This window comes from Gallus gallus, chromosome 5 (genome assembly GCF_016699485.2).
Source record: "Gallus gallus isolate bGalGal1 chromosome 5, bGalGal1.mat.broiler.GRCg7b, whole genome shotgun sequence".
In the NCBI taxonomy this organism is placed as follows: Eukaryota; Metazoa; Chordata; class Aves; order Galliformes; family Phasianidae; genus Gallus; species Gallus gallus.
The window spans coordinates 56,731,833-56,753,289 of record NC_052536.1 but is presented as its reverse complement, the minus strand read 5'-3'; the positions used below and the strand labels follow the sequence as shown (position 1 = coordinate 56,753,289).

General features: G+C 44.4%; 1 protein-coding gene across 2 annotated transcripts in view; it reads left to right on the top strand.

Moving 5' to 3' along the window:
* The window catches only part of MDGA2 (MAM domain containing glycosylphosphatidylinositol anchor 2), a 362,730-nt gene that overhangs the window by 101,452 nt on the left and 239,821 nt on the right, over positions 1-21,457 (top strand). For both annotated transcript variants that reach the window (XR_005860157.2, XM_025150963.3), the window contains exon 3: positions 19,369-19,543. Coding sequence is in view for 1 of the 2 variants with exons in the window: in XM_025150963.3 (XP_025006731.1) it covers positions 19,369-19,543 (175 nt within the window). In the remaining variant the exon portion in view is untranslated. The remainder of the gene's footprint in view (positions 1-19,368; positions 19,544-21,457) is intronic.

Below are 21,457 nucleotides of genomic sequence, written 5' to 3'. Positions count from 1 at the left end.
TGCTGTGTGGAGCCCATCAGTGTGGCCTGGTGCCCCCTGGTGGGTGGCAGGCCCCCATGGCTGTTCCCTTGCCATGCACCAGGCTTCCCCAGGTGGGTGGAAGAGACCCCGCAGATCCCTGCTCTGTGGGCTCTGTTGTGTCTGCTCTTCTGGGGTTGAGTTTCTTAGCGAGTGGTGCCCTACATGAGGTGATCTCGTGGCCACCAGTGCTCCTGCCTGTCCTGACCTTCCCTCTGCCTGCATCCGCTGGTGTAGACCTGCCCTGAGAGGGAGGGTAAGCTTGGAAATACGCAGAAACCACTCATGGCTTTGGGAGAAATTCAGCCTAGCACCTTATGTGGCACACATAGTCTGGCCCTGCGAGACAGGTGTGCATGCTCTGCCCCCAGAGAGCTCTGGGAATCTGCCTGTTCTGGTTTGTAACGTGTGCTAGAGTGCACTGAGGATTCCTTCTGCAGAACCCAATCAGAATCTTCCTCTCACATTCTTCTCCTGCACCTTCTTAGCAGCACTACCAGCCCATGCCTATTTATTTCTATTGAATCACAGGGCTAAGCTATGTATTTACTCCTGGTTGCTTGCAAAGAGGCTTCCCCTGCTCACAGCATGCAGAACCAGGGCTGTGGCTCCTTTGGGGTGTGGGACAGTGGCTGGCTATGAGCCAGTACTGCACCCTGGAGCCAAAAGGGCTGCCCATGCCCTGGGGTGCACCAGGCCCAGCACTGACAGTGGAAAGAACAGGGATTGCTTGGGTTTGGGTGGTGACATGTGTGGCCAGGAACAGAAACAGTCCCTGGTACCTGGTAGGGGATGTGCTCATGTACTGTGTTTGATTCCCCAGAGATGAAGCCATGTCTGGACTGGCTGGACTTGCAGGGCTGACCTATTTTGCATCTGTATTGTTGCAGCCATCTTCCACATGTGGGGTGGCAGGGTTTTTATTGCAGATTTGTACTTCAAATGGAAAAAGCAAAAAAAAACCATTTTAATTACTGTCTGTTACTGAACAGTACAGTGGAACTTGAATGAGTAAAGCACTGAAAGAAGCAATAGAGAAAGTGGGAAACCAGGCGTATTACAATGGTGGCACCTTGGGTACCTCGTGTTGGCCTTCATTCATTTTCCTTTCCATAGGAAGTGTTCTGTGAACCTAATGGGATGGCCTAGGAGGGAGAGATGGGGCCCTGCTTGCACACTGGGCAGCACCTTCCCTTGTGACATGGTGCAGAATGGCTTTGGAGTTGTGGGAAGCAATGAAGTAGCACAAATCTTCAATTAGAGAGAAGGATCAATGGCAGGAACCAAGGGCTAGCTCAGCTGCTCTTACAGAACAGAGATGTAGTACTGAAGGAGATGGGACTGCCATCCAGTGCCCTGCAGCCCAAGCTGGGGCCCAGGTCAGCAGCCTGTGTGATTTAGCACTTAAGCAACGGCACAGAAGTGAAAGTTGTAAAAGACAAGTGGATGTGAGGGTCTAACTTGCATTTATGAGGAATCATTTTTCCCTCTTAATTTTGTGTTAAAAAGAAGCCAAGTTTTTAGAACTATCTTGTGTTTATTCCTTCCTCCAAAGGCTGAATGTTTTCCTTGCAGGTTACACATTGTTCCTTGCATGTTTGATTCCAAAGCAAAAAATAATAATAAAAAGCTTTTCAGTTGGTCCCAGCATCTCTGCAGAGTGGGTCACTGCACTTCCTTACACAAAGCAGTGCTGTCAGCTGTGGTCGGAGCGTGTTGTGCACTCAGCTTAGCGATGCGCTCAGATGCATGAGCATCCCTGTCCCAGGAAGCCATGTGCAACGCCGAGGGTGTCCTTCTTGCTTGTCCTCCAGTGCAGTCCCTCTGGGGGGATGCTGTGATTTCTGTCCCCGGTGTTTATTTCTTTTGTCAGGGCAGGGAAATGCTGTAGTGAGCAGTGAATGCATGTGCAGTGCTCTGCAGAGGTGTGAATTCAGGTGCAATACTTGAGGAAGAAAATGTCAAATTAACTGTTCATAGCATCAACAGCAAAAATGGCATGTGAATTTTAATCAGGATTCTTTTAGTGCTGAAGAATGATAGAAATACTTGCCCTTCACCAAGAAACGTGAGCTTTATTGAGTCAAAGATCTACAAAGGGGTTCTCAGCATAAAAAGCAGGCTAATTTAGTCATGAGTCAGGCTGGATTTTATCAGGTGTTCACTGAACATTTGTAAAGTCTTTTCATGAACTGAGGAGTGTCGTATGAAATCATCATCCATTTCCCTAACAAGAGTACAGTTACTGGAATAACGACATGCAGAGGGTAATAGGAAAGCAGCTGTTCCACGGCAAATAGCCCCCTCCCCATAAATTACTTTATTTGGCCACATCAGCAGTTAATAAGAATGCCTTCCAATTAAAATAGAAAATGTAGCATCCAGTTTGCTTCAGAGGAGCCTTTTATGTTTCGCTTGCAGCTGATCAAAGCCAAAACCACGTGGGTCGTTTTTTGTCTTGTTTGTTTGCTGAAACGCCGCTCTTTACGTTATAATGGAGGGAGTGCCAGAACTTGTTCATTCTTTCTTTGCACCCTAATCAGGTGAAGGTAGGGTTGCGTACTAAGTATTTAATACGGCACGTGTTTGATGTGATGCACTGCAGTGGTGTGCTGGCTGCTCAGTGGGAAGCTCTTTGCTGGAGCTGGAAGCACTGCATGGTGCATCCGCTGCCTGTCAATGTACAGTGCTCTCCCCATGTACAAGGGGAAGTTTGGGAATTGCCTTTGCTTGCTTCTAAAACTGCATTTGCTGATATTTGGATGTTGTCTCAGTGGCAGATCTTAGAAAGGCTCAGCTGTGGGAGGAAAGTCTTGAAGATGAGAATGTTGAAGTAAGAGCAGGCAGTAAGTGAGAAAGGAAGGAAACTCAGAACTGTTTACCCAGCCATTCCTATTAATTGTGGTGCAGGTTTAGCCTTCCTAATAAGGAACCTGGGAGAAAACTCAACCCATTGCAAACAGTACTTCCCCCCAAATATGTCTTCATAGAATGGCTTACGTTGCAAGGGACCTTAAAGATCACAGAATCATAGAATGGCCTGGGTTGAAAAGGACCACAATGATCATCTCATTTCCACCCCCTGCTATGTGCAGGGTCGCCAACCAGCAGCCCAGGCTGCCCAGAGCCACATCCAGCCTGGCCTTGAATGCCTGCAGGGATGGGGCATCCACAGCCTCCTTGGGCAACCTGTTCAGTGCGTCACCACCCTCTGGGTGAAAAACTTCCTCCTCGTATCCAACCTAAACCTCCCCTGTCTCAGCTTAAGACCGTTCCCCCTTGTCCTTTCACTATCCAACCTTGTAAACAGCCGTTCCCTCTCCTGTTTATATGCTCCCTTCAAGTATTGGAAACCACAATACTTGAAGGGAGCATTCCGACTCCTTGCCATGGGCTGGCTGCCCAGGATCCCATCCAACCTGGCCTTGAACACCCCAAGGACAGAGCATCCACAGCTTTTTTGTGCAGCCTGTTGTAGTGCCTCACCACTCTGAAACGTTTTCAAGTATTTGTTGACTCCTGCTAGTGCCTATAACTGAGGAATTGTATAGAAAGAGGCTTGGTTGGAGTTCTCTTAGTTGTGTGAACTGTGCCTCCTCTCCACCATGTCATGGAGTGCAAGATATTTTGGGGCAGTTGTAACAAGAAAGAGGTGCAGCAGTGTTTATGCTCAGTGTGCTCCTCGTTTATTTTATTCTGAATAATTGAACCGTTTGTATCTTGCTGTTTCTCCTGGTTCTAGGAGATGTGTACTGCACAGCAGTGCTGACTCAAGTGATGGCTGATAACTGTGTGCATTGTGGTACATGGGTTAAACACAGTCCTGTGAACAGTGAAAAATATGCACCTAGATTTCCATTCTGATAAAGGAATTTGAGAACAAGCTTCAAGATTGTTGGAAAAAACATCATTTTTTTTCTATGTTTGCAACTCTGTTTTCGGTCAACCTAAATACATTAGCTGTGAATTTTCAAATGGAATGCATAGAGCTGTGATCAGACACTCAACTCGGAAGTTTGATCCTGACTCTTTACCAGACTTTTCTAAGACCTCTCTTAACAGACTAAGATATCCCTTGTTTCACAATCACACCTTATTGACATCATTGCTTCTTGGCAATATGTGCACTTCTAAAGAGATGTTGTCAAGGATGAAGCACAAGAAGTTTCATCAAAAATCGTTGATGAGTACCATGAGAACTCAGTAAGAATTGCAGCCAGTGCCATCAAACCAGACTGATGCATCAGTTTCACAAAAATGAGGTCACATATCCCACTGGTTTTTATATTTTTATTGCTCTCTTTTTGTATTTTAATGAAGAATATATAAATATATAAAATTGTTACGTATATACATTAACTGCATTATATTATATATGAAACCCAAGACAATTTTTCTTCACTCAGTGTAACCCAGGCAAGCCCAAAGGTTGGACACCCATGCTTTAAATCAAGATAAATGCATCAGTGCAAGTGAAGGATAAATTTCAGTCACACTCTCTCAGATGAGAATATTGAGCTTACAGCTGCTAAAGCATCAGCAATCACTGAAATGAGACTGTCAGAGAATCACACAGAGTTGGAAATGATACCCAGGTGGGTGATTTTTACCATACCATCTCCACATTAACCATTGTGGAAACTTAAAAGCTGCCAGAAATCCTCTACAGAAAGTTTCTGAAGAACACAGAGCATGACTCTCCCACCATCAGGATAAGAATGACATTTTTCAGCTTCCTGAAATGTGGATGTTTCTCCTCTGGATGGATCTTCTCCTTCTTCTCCCCTTCCCTTGGATCTCCCCCCTGACAGGATATCTATTCATTGAATCATAGAATCACCAGGGTTGAAAAGGACCTCCAGGATCATCCAGTCCATCCATCAACAGATCACTTATTGTCAACTTTTGTTTTCCTTGTTCTTAATGGGTCTTAAACCAAGGTAGAAGTTGGCTGACATGATGGACCACTGGCTCTGGGGAGCTGCAGAAGGGGCTGTTTTTCCATGGCCATTGAGTATAGTAGCTTCATTGTTGAAAGTGAGATGGGTGGTTTTGTAATGAGATGTGTTTCCGTGTGGTCTTGCTCATTCCAAAGCAGAGAAAGAATTTGATGAATAAAGAGAGAATTTAGTAACCCAGGGAGTCCTGCAGAGCATGCAGATCTGCCGTGGATGAAGTAAAAGCACATTCTCTGTTTTGTAAGTGGATAATTCAACATCTTCATCAATGACAGACGATGGCATCGAATGCACCCTCAGCAAGTTAACGGATGACACCAAGCTGAGTGGTGCAGTCAATACACTGGAGGGAGGGGAAGCTATCCAGAGGGACCTGGAAAGGCTGGAGAAGTGGGCCCATGAAAACCTAATAAGCTTCAACAAGGCTTAAGCGCAGGGTGCTGCACTTGGGTCGGGGCAATCCCAGGTATTTATACGTACTAGGGGGAAGATAGTGATAGGACAATAGGCAATGGTCTTAAACTGAGACAGGGAGGTTTAGGTTGGATATGAGGAGGAAGTTTTTCATCCAGAGGGTGGTGACGCACTGAACAGGTTGCCCAAGGAGGCTGTGGATGCCCCATCCCTGCAGGCATTCAAGGCCAGGCTGGATGTGGCTCTGGGCAGCCTGGTCTGCTGGTTGGCGACCCTGCACATAGCAGGGGGTTGGAACTGGATGGGCATTGTGGTCCTTTGCAACCCAGGCCATTCTGTAATTCTATGAAGATCTCCTTGAGAGCAGCCCTGCAGAGAAGGACTTGGGGGTCCTGGTGGACAAGAAGCTGGGCATGAGCCAGCAGTATGCGCTTGCAGCCTGGAAGGCCAACTGTGTCCTGGGCTGCATTGAAAAAGGGGTGGCCAGCAGTGAGAGGGAGGTGATTGTCCCCCTCTACTCGGCTCTTGTGAGGCCCCATCTGGAGTTCTGCATCCAGGCCTGGGACCCCCACTACAGGAAGGATGTGGAGCTCTTGGAGTGGGTCCAGAGGAGGGTCACTAAGATGGTCAGAGGGCTGGAGCACCTCTCCTATGAGGAAAGGTTGAGGGAACTGGGCTTGTTTAGCTTGGATAAGAGAAATCTCCAGGGAGACCTTGTTGCAGCCTTCCAGTACTTGAAGGGAGCGTATAAACAGTTAGCCACAACCAGAGGTGCCATCCCATCATTTCCCAGCTCCTGCAGCTGCAAGTCGTTGGTTTCTGCTCTTGACACTTTTGACCACCCTTGGGTCACAATGCATTTACTCACCTCCCACCTTCCTTGCTGCTGACCACAGTGCTGCTGATCACAGCATTGCCTTACATGTAGAATCCTGCAGCTTTAGCTCGTGTTCAGTATTTGGATTCCCACAGTGGGCTGATTGGGATGCTGTTGGTACATAGCAACTGAAGTGTTGTTTTTTTTTTACCCCCCTGAATTATTGACTTATGTGTGGGTGAATGGCTCATGGGTGGAATGGGAGCAAATTGGGTTGTTCCTGGTGTGACCATTACACTTCCATTCCATGATCTCTGTGCTTCTTCATTCTCTATGCAGCTACAGAGCTGTTCTGGTAGATCATCTGGAGAGTGCTCTGGAACCGCGGCTTGCTCCCACTGTGTTATCAGAGTGTTGTTAGGCTTCTTTTCCCTGCTAGAGGCTTTGTAGTCAGCTTAGGCACGTGCAGTCTTTGCTGTTTTGCTTTGTTTTGTTTTTTTTAATAGATTGCTCTCTGTGTTAGCAAAGGAAAGAAATCTGAATCTGAAGAGGAGAAGCTGAACTGTAAATAAGTGGAACTGTTTAATCTACATGTAAATGTTTGCCTTTTCAGCCAAAAGCGACTGAAAAGAAGACTCAGCTGTCTGTCCCAGCTTATTTGGTATGCGCTATTACTGTACTCCATAAAAAGTGGCAGCCACTGGGAAAAAAAACAGCTCAAAATGTCATCGATCCGCTAAGCGTGACTGTACGGGTTGTCTAAGGGATGAGAGCTTGGAAATTCCTTTCTGGGATGCAGAAGTGTTTCCCATCCAAGCACGCAGGAACAACTTCTGTGTGTTTTGTTCTGCATTGTCTTTCTCTCTGTGGGCTGCAATTGTTTTGCATAGCAATAAATTCGTGATTAGAAGCCAAAAAAAAGGTATTACTCAAATTATGCTTGATAGCAGTTTTATTAGGGAGGAACTCTGCTGTGCTGTGTGACTGCTCCTTCATTCTGAGTGGTCTGACTACCTCTGCTGGAAAGGTATAACCCCGGTGTAGTCCTGATGGGTCCTTGTGAGTAATTATTGCATCATTACAGGCTGAGTCTTCTCCTGCACATTTTGGGATCCAGAAGATAAAAATAACAAGTGAGAATCTTTTTCTCCCTGTACGTCTATCAATCAAAATGATAAAGATATTTATGACTTGCACATTTTAATGGTGTAATTAGATATAATTACATGTTCAAATGATTACACATATGAACACTAATTACATAATTGAAGACAATTATGCTAACTAGGTAAATACATAATTAACTAAACATCTCCTGTAAAATCGAGGAAATTTGTGCGCCATCCAAAGGGAGTAAAATCACAATAAACAATAAGTAGTAACCCTTTGGGTCTGACAATGGAAATGGAGAGAGATGCCCAGAGCCTCAAAAATATCCCCAGTGCAGAAGAGCCTTTGGGTGCAGATCATAGAGTCATGGAATGGCCTGGGTTGCAAAGGAGCACAATGCTCATCCAGTTCCAACCCCCTGCTATGTGCAGGGTCGCCAACCAGCAGCCCAGGCTGCCCAGAGCCACATCCAGCCTGGCCTTGAATGCCTGCAGGGATGGGGCATCCACAGCCTCCTTGGGCAACCTGTTCAGTGCGTCACCACCCCCTGGGTGAAAAACTTCCTCCTCATCTCCAACCTAAACCTCCCCTGTCTCAGTTTAAGACTATTGCCCCTTGTCCTATCATTATCCACCCATATAGATCGTAACCGTGTGCTGGGCCAATTAAACAACTACAGTGGCTGTCAACTTCTCAAGTTTTAAACATTTGCTGATTAGTTTATGTCCTCCCTTTGGAAGTCTCCGCCCATTGTTGTATGATAATGGGATGTTTTCTGCAGCCTTTGCTCTACAAGTCTGCTCCCTTAACTCTGTCCTTTATTTTTCATTGTGTACTGAACCAGGTTCTTTTCTTAATTAATTTCTGTTTGCAATTCTATTGATATGTGGCAGCTGTTCCCTGCTCCCTTTCCTTGGCACTGGTGGGAGTCATTTAAAGGTATGCCAAGAAAGCGCAACAAAACATGAATGATGCTATTGGTGATTATTGAATTTCTGATCCATTTTCTTATTCTTGTGTTCTAATTTGAAAATAAGCTCTAGTCACAAATTTGGGAAGATTCAAGCATGTGCTCCATCTGTTTTTCTTTAGCAAAGATTGTGCTTTTTATGAGGGTGGACAGTGATAGGACAAGGGGGAATGGTTTTAAACTGAGACAGGGGAGGTTTAGGTTGGATATGAGGAGGAAGTTTTTCACCCAGAGGGTGGGTGGTGACGCACTGAACAGGTTGCCCAAGGAGGCTGTGGATGCCCCATCCCTGCAGGCATTCAAGGCCAGGCTGGATGTGGCTCTGGGCAGCCTGGGCTGCTGGTTGGCGACCCTGCACATAGCAGGGGGTTGGAACTGGAGGAGCATTGTGGTCCTTTTCAACCCAGGCCATTCTAGGATTCTAGGATTCTTTTTGAATCAGTTTGCACCCCCAGCCTTCCTGTCATCGTGGCAATAATTTGTTACTGTTAGCCATGCCGCAAGGTTATATTTTGGATGTGTAAAGAATTTATTTTTTTTTTAAATAAAATTGGTGTTTGATAATTTCTGTGGTTCCCTCTGATTTGTAATGAGAAGTAGTGGGGTTGCTGCAGTCTGTGGTTTGTGCTCAGAACTGCTGATCTTTTCTGGCTTTAGCTCTGCTGATAGGATTTCATATTGAGTTGCCAGTTCTTTTTTTGAAGATTACTTCTGGATTCCCTTCTCTGTCTTCTTCCCACCTGCTTAATTCTCCCACCTTTCAAGCAAAAATTAATATAATTTCCATCCTTCGCCATCAAAGCTAAACAAGGCACATCTGAGGATCATGCTCTCATTTTTAGCTCTATCACTTTACAAGGTGCACTTCAGCATGCGTGGAAGGAGAATACAGCTCGGTTAATACTAATGGTTTCCAGAGATTTTGCATTGATTCAGAAGGCGGTCTGGGAATGAGGTGGGTGTTTGCCTAATGCTTTGCAGGATGCCATGCAAGGAGGGCTCGACAGGTGCTGGTAATGTCCAGTGAGGATGGGAAGGCAGTGCCCAGTGGTCACCAGAGCTCCCTCTGTGGAAGGGATTTTCCTCTGCGTGCAGCAGGGCTGCTTAGCAGCACTGGTTGAAATAAAGCGCGGTTCTCCCGGATTACGATTTATGAAGTTTTTAAAATGGGATCTAGTTTAAATAAACAGACTGATATTGCATCGCAGGAAATCGATAAGCCTGGCGCTGTTTGCAGAAAACAATGTAGTGGAAAAAGAGCCATTTAAACCCGGCGGTTTCTGGTGCTCGGTTAAGTGCATTTAATTTGCTCGAGCAGAGGTGTGCCAGCTCAGCGTGGCGATGCCCGGTGCGAGTGGTGGCACTTTGGCCCTGCAGCCCCAGCACTGCGCAGGTCTGCATCTCATAGCATTCACCATCTGCACTGAAATAGCTTTCCACTGTGATCCTATTTTAGCCACGCCGTGCTGGCGTCAGCAGCTGCTGCTTTTGTTTTCTTATTTACAGACATATTTATTTATGACGCTTGTCAGTCAGTTGGAAGGCTGCACGTCTGCTCAGAAATATCCTCATAGAATCGTAGAACCATAGAATGGCCTGGGTTGAAAAGAACCACAATGATCATCTGGTTTCAACCCCCTGCTATGTGCAGGGTCGCCAACCAGCAGCCCAGGCTGCCCAGAGCCACATCCAGCCTGGCCTCCCTGGTTTCCAGTGCAGGCAGCAGTCAGGGTTTGTATTAGGAAAGACGAGAAGAGGAATGTTTCCTTCTGTCTTTCTCAGTTTGAGTGTCTGGGTGTGCTCTGGTCCTCCTGCGTGCTTGGCTTCTCCCAGGGGTCTTGAAGGGAAGCGAAAGAGGCAGAGCTGAGGAGCAGAAGCTCTGCTGCCTGAAAGAATGCTAAAAAAGGAAAAAAATAAAAGCATCAGTTTTACACTGCCTGCATTTCAGGATGTCTTTGTCACTTTGAAATGCAATTCTATTATGAAAACTGACTTTAAAGTAAAGAAAAAAATGCAGTTTAGCAGACAGCTTTTCCTCTCTCTGTTTAGACTCGAGTGTTCTGAGTTTAACGACAGAAGCGTGTTTTTATGCCTTTCTGCTCTCGAGGGAAACAAGCAGCTCTGGGAACAGAGGCGCTGATGGCTTTTGGCTTCCCACCACTTCTCATGCTGTGGTTGCACTGCTGCTTCCCAGAGCTCTGTCCTGGCACATCCCCGTCTCCAGGCTGGATGGAGATATGGCGTGTGGGTACCAGGAGTGTGGGATGTGTAACTGCCCATGTCAGCTCTGGGCTTTGAAAGGTTCTGCAGCCACTTGTTTTTGGGGCTACTTGCTTAAAAAAATGAGGCTAAAAGAACTATTTGGGTAAGGGGGAATCTTGATGTCTTTGAATCCTATGAGGATGGCGTATGGGTTCCAGCGGGCTGCAGTTGTGTAGAGGTGCTGGGCGATGGCAGCCCAGCACAGGGGAAGTGGCTGCTTTGGGGCCGTGGAGCTGGTTTCTGTGTTGGGAGGACGCAGAGTTCTTATCCGTGGCTCTGTGCTGACCCCCAGTGCTCCTGGAGAGGTCCTTCGGCACTGCTGACTTTGATTTAGGGAAACACAGTGGATGAAGGATCTTCTGTATAGGCATCTTAGGTTGGAGCGGCTGGGGGAAGCCATGTCTAATCCATTCTATCATTGCCTTTCATTTGCCTCTTCTGTTGAAAAACAGTCTTCTATCAGCTTCTAGTCCCTTGTTCTAAAGGTGTTGCTGCTGTACTCTGACTTTTCAGTCGGCATTCCAAATTTGCTGAGCTTATATGCCACGTTTATATGAATTTTATGAGTATGGTGGCTTTCTCCATACACTTACCATTCTGCAGTGCCTTGCATAACCACCAGAGTGGGACCGTTGCCTTAAGGCTTTATTCCATCTGATTAATTTCTGCTTTATACAATCAGAAAACCTCTCAGTGTTTTGATCCAGCAGCTCAGAGCAGTGGTGGAGCTGGCATGGAGCACGTGGCTAGCTGTGGTTCCAGCTTCATCCTCAGTCCTTACAGTCCCAGCTTCTGAGTCAGGATAGGGCCTTCCCAGCAGCTCTTCTGTGCAGATCCTCACTGCAAACGCTTTACAATGGCCACCAGATTCTCAGCTTTCTCATCACAGCGTCGCTCTGGTAACTCATGTGACTTTGGTTATACAAAAGTCTGCTTGCAACGGTGAAAATTTAAAAAGTCTTGTGTTTATTTGCCTTCAAACCATTTAAGAACTGTAGTGAATGCATTTCCATGCATTTGAAGTTATGAGGATGTATTTATGACTCCAGTAGCTTAATATAGTATACCAGCATTGGAAGGCCAGCATAAAGATTAATAAATGAGCATTCAAATGATGCTGTGCCTCTCTGATTCTGCCCTTATATTATGTTCTTTATCATGAAGGTGAAGTTATATTTCATTTTGAAGCAAGTTAATGCTTCTGAATGCAAATCCTCGGAGAATAATAAAAACCATATCGTTCACAGGTCTTTGGATCATTTCACAAAGCTCATTGAATAATTTATTTGATGGTCAGTGAATAATTTCCCATCAGGAATGCCTAACTGTGCAAGGAATTAAATGTCTTGCAACTGTTGACATTGTTGAGATTATATTGACATGGGTGGAAATAGGGTTCCGTGACATTAATGGAATTCAGTCCTTTTCAGTTGATGCTGAGAAGTTCAGCTGCTATACGAGATAGAAAAAGACTCCATCCTTCAGTGAGATATTGATAGTAAAATGTATATTGATTAATCAGTAGGAAAGTGCAAATTTTTTGAAGCAGTGAAGCTTCTTAAAGTCATAAAGAAAGCATTATAGTCAAAGTAGGATAAATTACTGCAGTTAATTATTTAGCAGGTTACAAAAAGATGTTTTGAGAAGGTACCTATGGATGTATCTCCAGACACCACCTTCTGATAAAGAAGCCTAGGCTGTTACAGCATCCTGCTTATCTAAAGCAAGATGTTGCTTCACTTATCTAAGAGAATCTTTTTGCAATTGAAAGCAAGTTGTTTTACCAGTTTAGAATCATAGAGTCATAGAATCACCAAGGTTGGAGAAGACCTCCAAGATCATCTAGTTCAACTGTTCACCTACCAACAATATTTCCCACTAAACCATGTCCCTCAGTACTACATCTGAATGTTTCTTGGACACCTCCAGGGACAGTGACCCACCACCTCCCTGGGCAGCCCATTCCATTGCCTGACCACTCTTTGGGAGAGTAATTTTTTCCTAATAACCAACCAGAACCTCCCCTGGGGCAACTATTCACCCCATAGTTGTAATGATCTGCTCATTAATTTCTTCCTAAATGGTTCAGTTCACTTAAAATTTCTTCACTTGTGTGTAGTCCATCTTTAGATTTTCAGCCTTTGAATGAAAGAAATCCTTCCTCCTTACTCTGAAAGATGGAGGAAATCCTTAATTTTGGTGTCCAGGCAGTTTAGCCATGTGTGATGTGTGGCTGTTCTATTCCTTCACATCTGGGTGTTTCCTGGTAATGTTAATACGAATTTAAAAACAAATTTGGACTGCTTAAGAGGTGTATTATCCCATTGTTAGATATACCGTGTCTACAATGAGTAATGATAATAAATCAAGTCTATCTTCAGACCTGGTAGTGGCATTCCACCTGCCATTTTCTCCAGTGTCAGTTGGTGTCAGTTGGTGCCCTGCTTGTTGGACAGTGAGTTGCTTGGCTGAGGGGATGGGAAGAGGTGATGTCTCAAGGAATGCTGTAAACGTTTCTCAGTGCAATGAGGAGTTGGAGTTGCTGTGCTGTGGGGAGGATCTGCATTTTGCTCAGCGCATCTGTGAGATTTGTGCGTGCAGAAGGTCAGTTCATACAGAACTCCTGGCTCCAAGGTGCCATGTTGTGCTGCTGGGGCTTGCCTAGCTCTTGGGTAACTTGGCTTTAGGTTGAGAATGGAAATGTCTGTCTTGCAGTAGCACAGAAGTTTCAGAGGTGAAGGGATAGGTAGCTCAGGTATAGCTTTTTACTCTTTATCTAATATCAAGGTCTTCAGTTATTCTTCTTGTCCTTTGGTTTATTTTTCCTATTTTTCCTTGCGTTACAGCAGTCGAACTGGGAAGTAAATTCTGTGATCTCTGGCACTGAATCAGAACCGATCATGTGCAGCATGTTAACACTTGCTGTCTTAGATCAATTTTAGATAAGTAAAAAACCTGTGCTTTTCTACATCAACCCACTGAAGCATTAGTTAGTGTGTAAATGTGAGCACCTGAGTTGTCCCATGAAAGTCAGTAGCATTGGCCACGTGCCTGTTTTCTGTGGATGGTGCTCAGCCTTCTTACTGTGTTGCTGTGAAGGTAGAGCAGAGCTGGCACTTGATGTTCAGGGTGGCATCTCAGCTGCTGCAGATCTGAGGAAATAGATTTGGAAGTGGAAGAGTCTCCCGTTCTGCATTTGGTTTCTCGCTGATAATGGCTTTGTAGCCCTGTTGAAGATGGAGGATTATCATTTCTGGCAGTAAGGAGGGCTTGCTTGAGATCGGCTGCTATGCCAGTCTTGATATTCCACACAAGAAATGGTGAACAATCAACACCACTTTTACTAGAAGCTGCTTTTATTCAATACAGCAGTATTTCAGATGTTGCTGTATATAATAAATAGGAAGAGAATTTTTTATACCACTGCAGCGTCCCGATAGCCCAAAGCAATATCTAGTCAAATAAATCCATATGCTTTGTACCCTCTGTGTCATTGGGCATGCTGCATCCTGCGGCCCTGCTTTACTATAAAAGCCATTGAAACTCAGCATCTTCTGCCCTTTTTAATCCATACGTGTCACTAATCCTGTAGCTTAGACATGTGAATGTTCGCCTTTCACATATGGAGAGGCTGAACTGGTGAACTCCTGGAAGAATTGCTGGAGTAAATGTGAGCTTGCAAAGTAAGCCCAGTGCAGAGTTGTGCTGGGCGGTGGGGTTCAGATCAGTGCTGTAAGTCCCTGCAGAAGTGGGGGACACAGATGGGTCAGCACCCATTTGGACAGGTTGCTGCTGGAGGAGCCTGGTGGGGATCTCCGTGCCAGGGACATTGAGCATCTCTGTACAGAAAGCTGGGGGTTGGGCAGCTTGGAAGTACTGTCTCTTCCACTCTATGTTGGTGTAAACACATAAAGCATAATCTAGAGTTGTTTGCGCACAGTGACCAGAAATCAGTATAGCCCATTATTTAAGAGACAGGGTGGAAGAGAGGGGGAAAAAAAAAAAACCTTAAATGCTTCAAAAAATCCCTGCTTATGAAGAGTCAGGAGGTGGAAGAAATATGTTTGGAAGTCAAAGACTCCCCATCCAAAGCAGCCCAGCTCTTAGGAGTTGGGGTCAGTGATCACTGTGAGCCCCATCACGCTGCAGTATTTTGCACAGTGTCCTCTGTGTTGATCATGAAGGCGAGTGCTTCTTGCTTTAGGTAGCTGCTGCACCAGTCATTGTTTTCATGTGAATAAAACTAATCTGGAGAAAAAACAAATACAAGGGATTTTTTCTCCTCTTCTATGGTCATTTTTTAAGATGGGTTTTTCCAAAGGCTTGTGACTTTGTGCATAAAGAAATGTTACAGCACATCCCAATGAAGTTGTGCAAAGAGCTCTGTTACAGCTGCTGACATGCAAAGGAAGACTTTAATCTCAGGCAGGGATTTGGGGATTTTAGCAGTGATCAGGAGAGCCTCCACATCCTTGTTTTCTTAGCCATGTCAGAAGACAGCAGCTCAATCAGTGGCAGTGAGATGCCATACGATCCCAGCCCAGCATGAGGTGTATTTATTTTAAGGCATGTTTTCACTGTGTTAGATATCAGTGCTGCAGTGTACGAAACAGACTGTCAGATCTTTGTCTTCTATCAGCTGTTTCCAAGGAAGAATGAAAATACCCTGTGCTGAATCTATGGCAAATATTGAGTGGTGATCCCACCGCTCCCTGGGCACCCTGTGCCAGTGCTGGACCGCTCTTTCAGAGAAGAAATACTTCCTGCTGTCGACCCTACTTGATGGAATATTTAGAGGAAGATGTTTCCTAGGAGCTGATGCTCCTCTCTCAGCTCCTACCTCCAGCTGATGAAACCACTGACCCAAAGCGGGTTGCAACCCAAACCCTAGATCAGTGCATTTTTTGCAGGAAATCCATGCTTTGCATGCTCTGTTTTTGTTGTTGATTGGGCTTGGTTTTTGAACAAAGAAAAGCATTTCAGAGTATATAATTTTAAAGATAGCTTAAAGTTTTCTGATAAATCTTTATTATTTTAATATATATAGACAATAATATCATCTTTGACTGATGTTATTTAAAACTTAAATCAAAATGTTTTCTCATCTGCTGCTTTTTTTCTGGGCAAGATTAGTTGGTAGAATCTGAGAACAATCAGGCAAAGTATTCTTGGAATTCTTCACACCTGCATTTTTAGTTGTAAAAAAGTAAAGTCTGCAGTTGCAGGAATGCTGCCTGAGGGCACTGAAGCTGTAGAGTGAATTGTGGTTGTGTGTACCAGGGCATCTGCTTCAGCCAATCCAGTGCTGTCAAAGGTGTTGATGGTTCAGGGAACATATATGCATACACAAATCAGATGAAGATGTAGGATCACAGAATCACCAAGGTTGGAAAAGACTTCAAAGGTCATCCAGTCCAGCCATCCACCTACCACCAATATTTCCCCACTAAACCATGTCTCTCTGTACCACATCTAAATGTTTCTTGAACACCACCAGGGATGGTGACTCCACCACTCCCTGGGCAGCCCATTCCAGGGAATCACCACTCTTTTGGAGAACAAATTTTTCCTAAGGTCCAGCCTGAATCTCCCTTGGTGTAACGTGAGGCCATTCCCTGTCATCCTTTTGCTAGTTGTGAGGGAGAAGTGGCTGACCATAAGTAAGTACAACCATGTAGGTCATGCTGTGGCTAGATGGGTTAGAATGCAGTTATTCATAAAGACTGAATTATTTTGAATGAATGGTTCATAAGTTGTCTTTGACTTATACATATTTTACAAGAAAAAAAGAAAAGGAAAGAAGGATTTGTTGACTAAAGACCAGAATTATGGCAGAGCAATGATGGTGTGTGAGTGGGATTTCCAAACATGCAGTGGTAATAGTAAGTACTTTGTAAACTGTGTCCTCAGGAGCAAGTGAGCGCGTCTGTGTGATGGATTCACACCTATTAGTTCAATTTGTGCATGCTATGATGTGCAGATGTAGCTCTTTAATTAAAAAAGTTTGTGTTATGACTAGAAATGGCTTTGGCCTCTTGGTGAAACAGAATTTATTTCCCTCCTGCATTATCCACACTATGTGGATAGCACACAGGGTTTGCTGTGTTACTTCTGCTCTAGAAATGGGGGGTTCTAGGAAGGAAAGTAGGTTATGCACAGCCAACGCTGATAACATACATCTGATTAAAGGATTGCCTTGTGCCAAGTAATGGGGAGAAGTGCAGTATCTGAACTACGTAGAAATTCACGTAATCTACTTTAAAAATCTTTAAAAATAGATTATTTATTATAACATAATAATATATATATATACACATATATTTTATTTGTTTGTTTGTTTGTTTGTTGAGATAATGTAGAACCCCCTGTGGTAGAGAAGCACAGATGCTTGTTTGGGTTTTGAGGCCAATATCTGCCATGGTGTCCCGTGAGCCCATGGTCCCCATTTTGCCACCTCTCCCTGCCTTGAAAGCAGTGTGATGTTGGTTCTATGACAACAGTGCTGTGAAGGTCCTTTTTCTTAAGCATTGAGGAGAACTTGCAACCTCAAGGATGGATTAAATGCTCTCATGTAAGAGGTCACCCCAAAGCCTGCAGCTTGCAGTGGGTGAAGCTGTGAAGGGCCTCCCTGAACAAAGGTTGAGGCTCAGACATTGGCATTCTGATGCCCACTTTCTTGATTAATGTATTCACACAGTGTCTGAGAATCACCATTCTTCTGAGTTCATTCAATAAATTACAGTGCAGTATTGATCAGAGTGTTTTCTTCTGTATGTTGAGTTAAAGCTAAGGTAAATAATGACCTGATGTGAAATCAGACCACTGACATTGCTGGGGAATATCTTTTAAGAGATAACCAACTACTCCTTTCATTCTTCAGGAGTCTCCACATACGCTACAGAATTATTTACTTGGTTGAAATCACTCCTCTTGCCCCTGAAGCATATATATATCTGCATATTTAAAGCTGTCTGCCTCTGTTTACAGCCAAACACCTTCTTGTTGAAGCACTTAATAACGAGGAGAGGATCGGTACATCAAGGTTAAGACTTGGGGTTGGAAGGCTGTTGCAATTATAAAAGACGAAAGTGACATCTTCCAAATAAAGGCTACTGTAATTTTTAATATAAACTATATAACATGACCAGTTCCCTAGATGCTGTTCATGCTTTCAACACGTTATGTAGATTATATGTTCTTTGCCAGGGCAGGCTGTATTTTACCACTTGGAACACTTTGAGCGAGAGGAATAGGAGGAAGAGCAAAACCTTGCCATCACCTTTTATCCATGTAAAAATCAAACAGAACTGTTTTGATAGTCATGATTACACAGAGGGAAATAAAACGTACAAGAGATTCAGTGAGTATCTTAAATACTGTTTTGAGATCATTCTTAAGCATTCGAAATATATATCTGATGAAATTGTATTCTGCAGCACGTGAGCTCTGTGTGCTCCAAAATTATCCTGCAGCACATTTATATGGATGATTTAAAAGCCCGAGAGCCAAGAGTTTATAATAGAAGTACAGACAGATTGAGCCTGGTAAATATAGCAGCACTAATAGTGTCTGAATGTTGTAGATGTGGAGTTTGGCATATTTGCTTTATTCCGGAGCAGCAAAACCATGCAAGAGTTATACAGGTCACCTGGCAAGAGGGCAAAGCCACTCAGCCTTATGAATTTAACAAGCCAGAAAGAGGTGAAAATGTTAGGAAATATTTCTTGCTGTGGTTTCAGCCTCTGAAGCTCACACCTGCACTTGTTTCAGGGGGAAGAGAATTTACATAGGCGGCAATTGTCATGAATTTAGGGACGTGGTTAGTGGGGATGGTGGGGATGGATTGATGATTGGACTTGATGATCTTAGAGATCTTTTCCAACCTTACTACCTTACTGATTCTGTGATTCAATTGCTTTTCCCTGTGACTGGTGACCCTGGCTTTTCTTCTATTCTTGTTTCCTAAAAGAAAGTCCCTTCTGCAGCAGTAAGATGGAGGTTGTCTGAGCCTCAGGGCAGAGGAGGAGGAATAACTCAATTCAAAGGACTTTCCCCTGGGGCCTGTTTGTTGGTTAACTTTACAAGTTACTGATGCCTAATTTTCATAGAGGGTTTGCATTCCCAATGGGTATAAAATGCAAAAGCCTTTTGCAGAGTCCACTGATCAGCTCACATCACCTCAGAGCAATGGATTCACCACATCAGGTGGTGGCAATGAACACTGCCCATTTCCTGGAGTTTCTTCATGGCACATTGTGTCTCTGGCATGGCTGAGTTTTGCTTTATTCAGTAGGCTATATGGGTTTTATTGAGTCAGCACTATAGAAGCTTTGTTTCCCTGCTGGTTCCGAGTCTCCTGTCCCTGGCAGCTCTTGGGTGGTATGGGCAGTTTGATGACTCTGAAATTGAAAAGTTCACTTCAGAAAGTCTGCACATGGGGCAAACAATTGCTAGAGTAAAAGAATTTGTAATTGCTGTATAAGACATTTAAAAAAACAAAGAGGAAATAGGTGTTCATCATTGGTGGTTTCAGGCAAGTGCTTAAAATCGGGGTTGGTGGTCGCTGTTCTGAAAGTACTTCCCAATGTGCCCTTGTCTTGGGTGAAAGTGATGTCAGAAAGAACGGGTTGTGTTCACAGCATGTGTTCCTGCTGAGATGTTTGTTAATGGGGAGTTCTTCTGCAGCCGTTTCAGCTCTGTGGCACCGACGGGGGCTTGAGTTGTTCCCCACGTCTCTGCTGTGCTCCTGGCTCTCCAGCCGCTGGTGAGATCTCCAAACTGCAGCTTCAAGTAACGGTCTTTTTTTGATGCTTGCTCAGATCAGGTGGACCAAAACAGCGGGAAGTGCCTCTGACAGATTTCAAGACTCGAGTGTCTTCAATGAAACGCTGCGGATAGCCAACATCCAGCGCCACCAAGGAGGCCGCTACTACTGCAAGGCCGAGAATGGCCTGGGGTCACCGGCCATCAAGTCCATACGAGTGGACGTGTACTGTAAGTAATGGTGGGGGGGGGTTCTTTCTGTGCTCTCCTAGGAAGAAGGGACTGATTTTTAGGGCTTCTCAGCATACTCTCATATCAACCCCACAGGTTTTGTGGAGTCCCACCATGAAACCATGGGAGTTCAGCGCACATCCTATAGCTTTAGGAGTAGTTACGCTCAGAAGTCCTGTGGCTGCTCTGACTGAGGTCAGATGGGGCAGCTATTCTGTGGGCTTATCTTAAAAATGATTAAAAAAAAAATAGAAGTTCACAATAAAAGTCCATCTCAGCCTGATTTGTCAGCAGCATGCATACTTAGTACAGCCCTTAATTTCGTGCATTTTGACTGTTGTTTCTGTCAGAACTGGTTAAAGAGGAAATGCAGGTGCTTTTGTCTTATTTTGCTTAACTTGCTGGTCACATCTGTGGGTTTTTGTTTTCAGTGGCAATCTCTTCATGTTCCCATGAAACTGTTTTAAAAGCTACCCTTGAAATGCTGGGCAGTGAAAGTGGCCAAGGATGGAGATTGTAGTGCAGTTGGTCACCAGGGCTGGCAGGAGAAGAGGAGACAAGTGAAAACTGCATAGCACAAAGGATGTATCCAATGTGCTTGCACAGAAGGGGATAAAACTGAAAAACATACCCTATCTGACTTTTTACATAGTGCAGGATCCTACATACTTCAGGATTGGATGAGGCATGAAGCTCGTTTGTAATCAGATAGTTTATCACTAGGTTTAACAGCAAGCTTTGCATTTAACTATAAATTATGTGATTGGGTTCAGCTATTGGAAAGAGTGCCTCACACAGCTGTGGTTTTGTGCACACTTCAGGTTGAGGAGAACAGTCAAAAATCTCTTGGAAGTACTTGAAGGATGGAAAATGTTCGCAATAGACATTTGGAGACTCTTCTAGTGCAAGCAGCGTCATGTAAACAAGTATGTTTACATGCGCATAAATAGTTAAACGGAGCCCTTCAAAAAGAAGCCTGTCTTGTGACTATATAAGCACTGAGCTTTTGTTTCCCCAAAAGTACCCTCTCTCTGTCAGATGAACCTCATGGTGTTTGCTACTTCAGGAACCCAAGAGCTGGGGATTTCTGTGGTTCCCTTATGGGATGGTAGAATTCCCTCCTGGGGGATATTCTTGCCTCGCAGAAGATTTCAGGATGTTCCCAGCGAGTGCACTTACCTTCATGATTTGCTTAACCAACCATAACTTACACCAGTGCCAAAATTCTACCTCCTTTATAAGCAATAATTGAATTAGGAAGTAATTGCTCATTAATTTGTTGAAGTCCAATGAGTAGACAACATTCAGCGCTTGCTATGAGCTCGGCTTATTTAAGCAAGTCTCTTCTGGATGGCACTGAAGCACGTCTCTCTTGCCCCAGCACCTACTTGTTAGGTTCTCCTTTATTCGTCATCCCAGGTGTGGCTCTGAAACTGCTGCTGGCAGGATGTGTTGTCTGGAGCTTGTGATGCTGTGTGGTCTGAGCAGGGAGAGTTTTTAAAGGTTGCTTTGACGTGCAGTTTCTTTTTCAGCTTTGAGAGTGAGTTCCTTCTGGCAGACAGCCTTTTTCTCCCGTCATGGTTTATTTAACTATTTGCCTGTGTTCTTGGATTTGTTGTCTTGCAATTCATTACGGTTTAATTTTATTTACTTATTTATTTAACATCACATGCTGCTTCTCAGTACACCTCAAATACAGATGTATTTCTGGAACATGACAGACTTCAGGTTCCAGCTGTGATTAAATCCCAGGTGATTGCTCATCGTATGCAGGCAGATATTTCACTGGGTGTTGTCATCTGTTATTGGTCAAATACACGTGGGCAAATTGCTGTGCTAAGCTTGATATCAGTGCAGATTGGATCTAGCTGCGAAGAACCCAGGAGAGAAAAGGCTGTACACCACAAAAGTCAG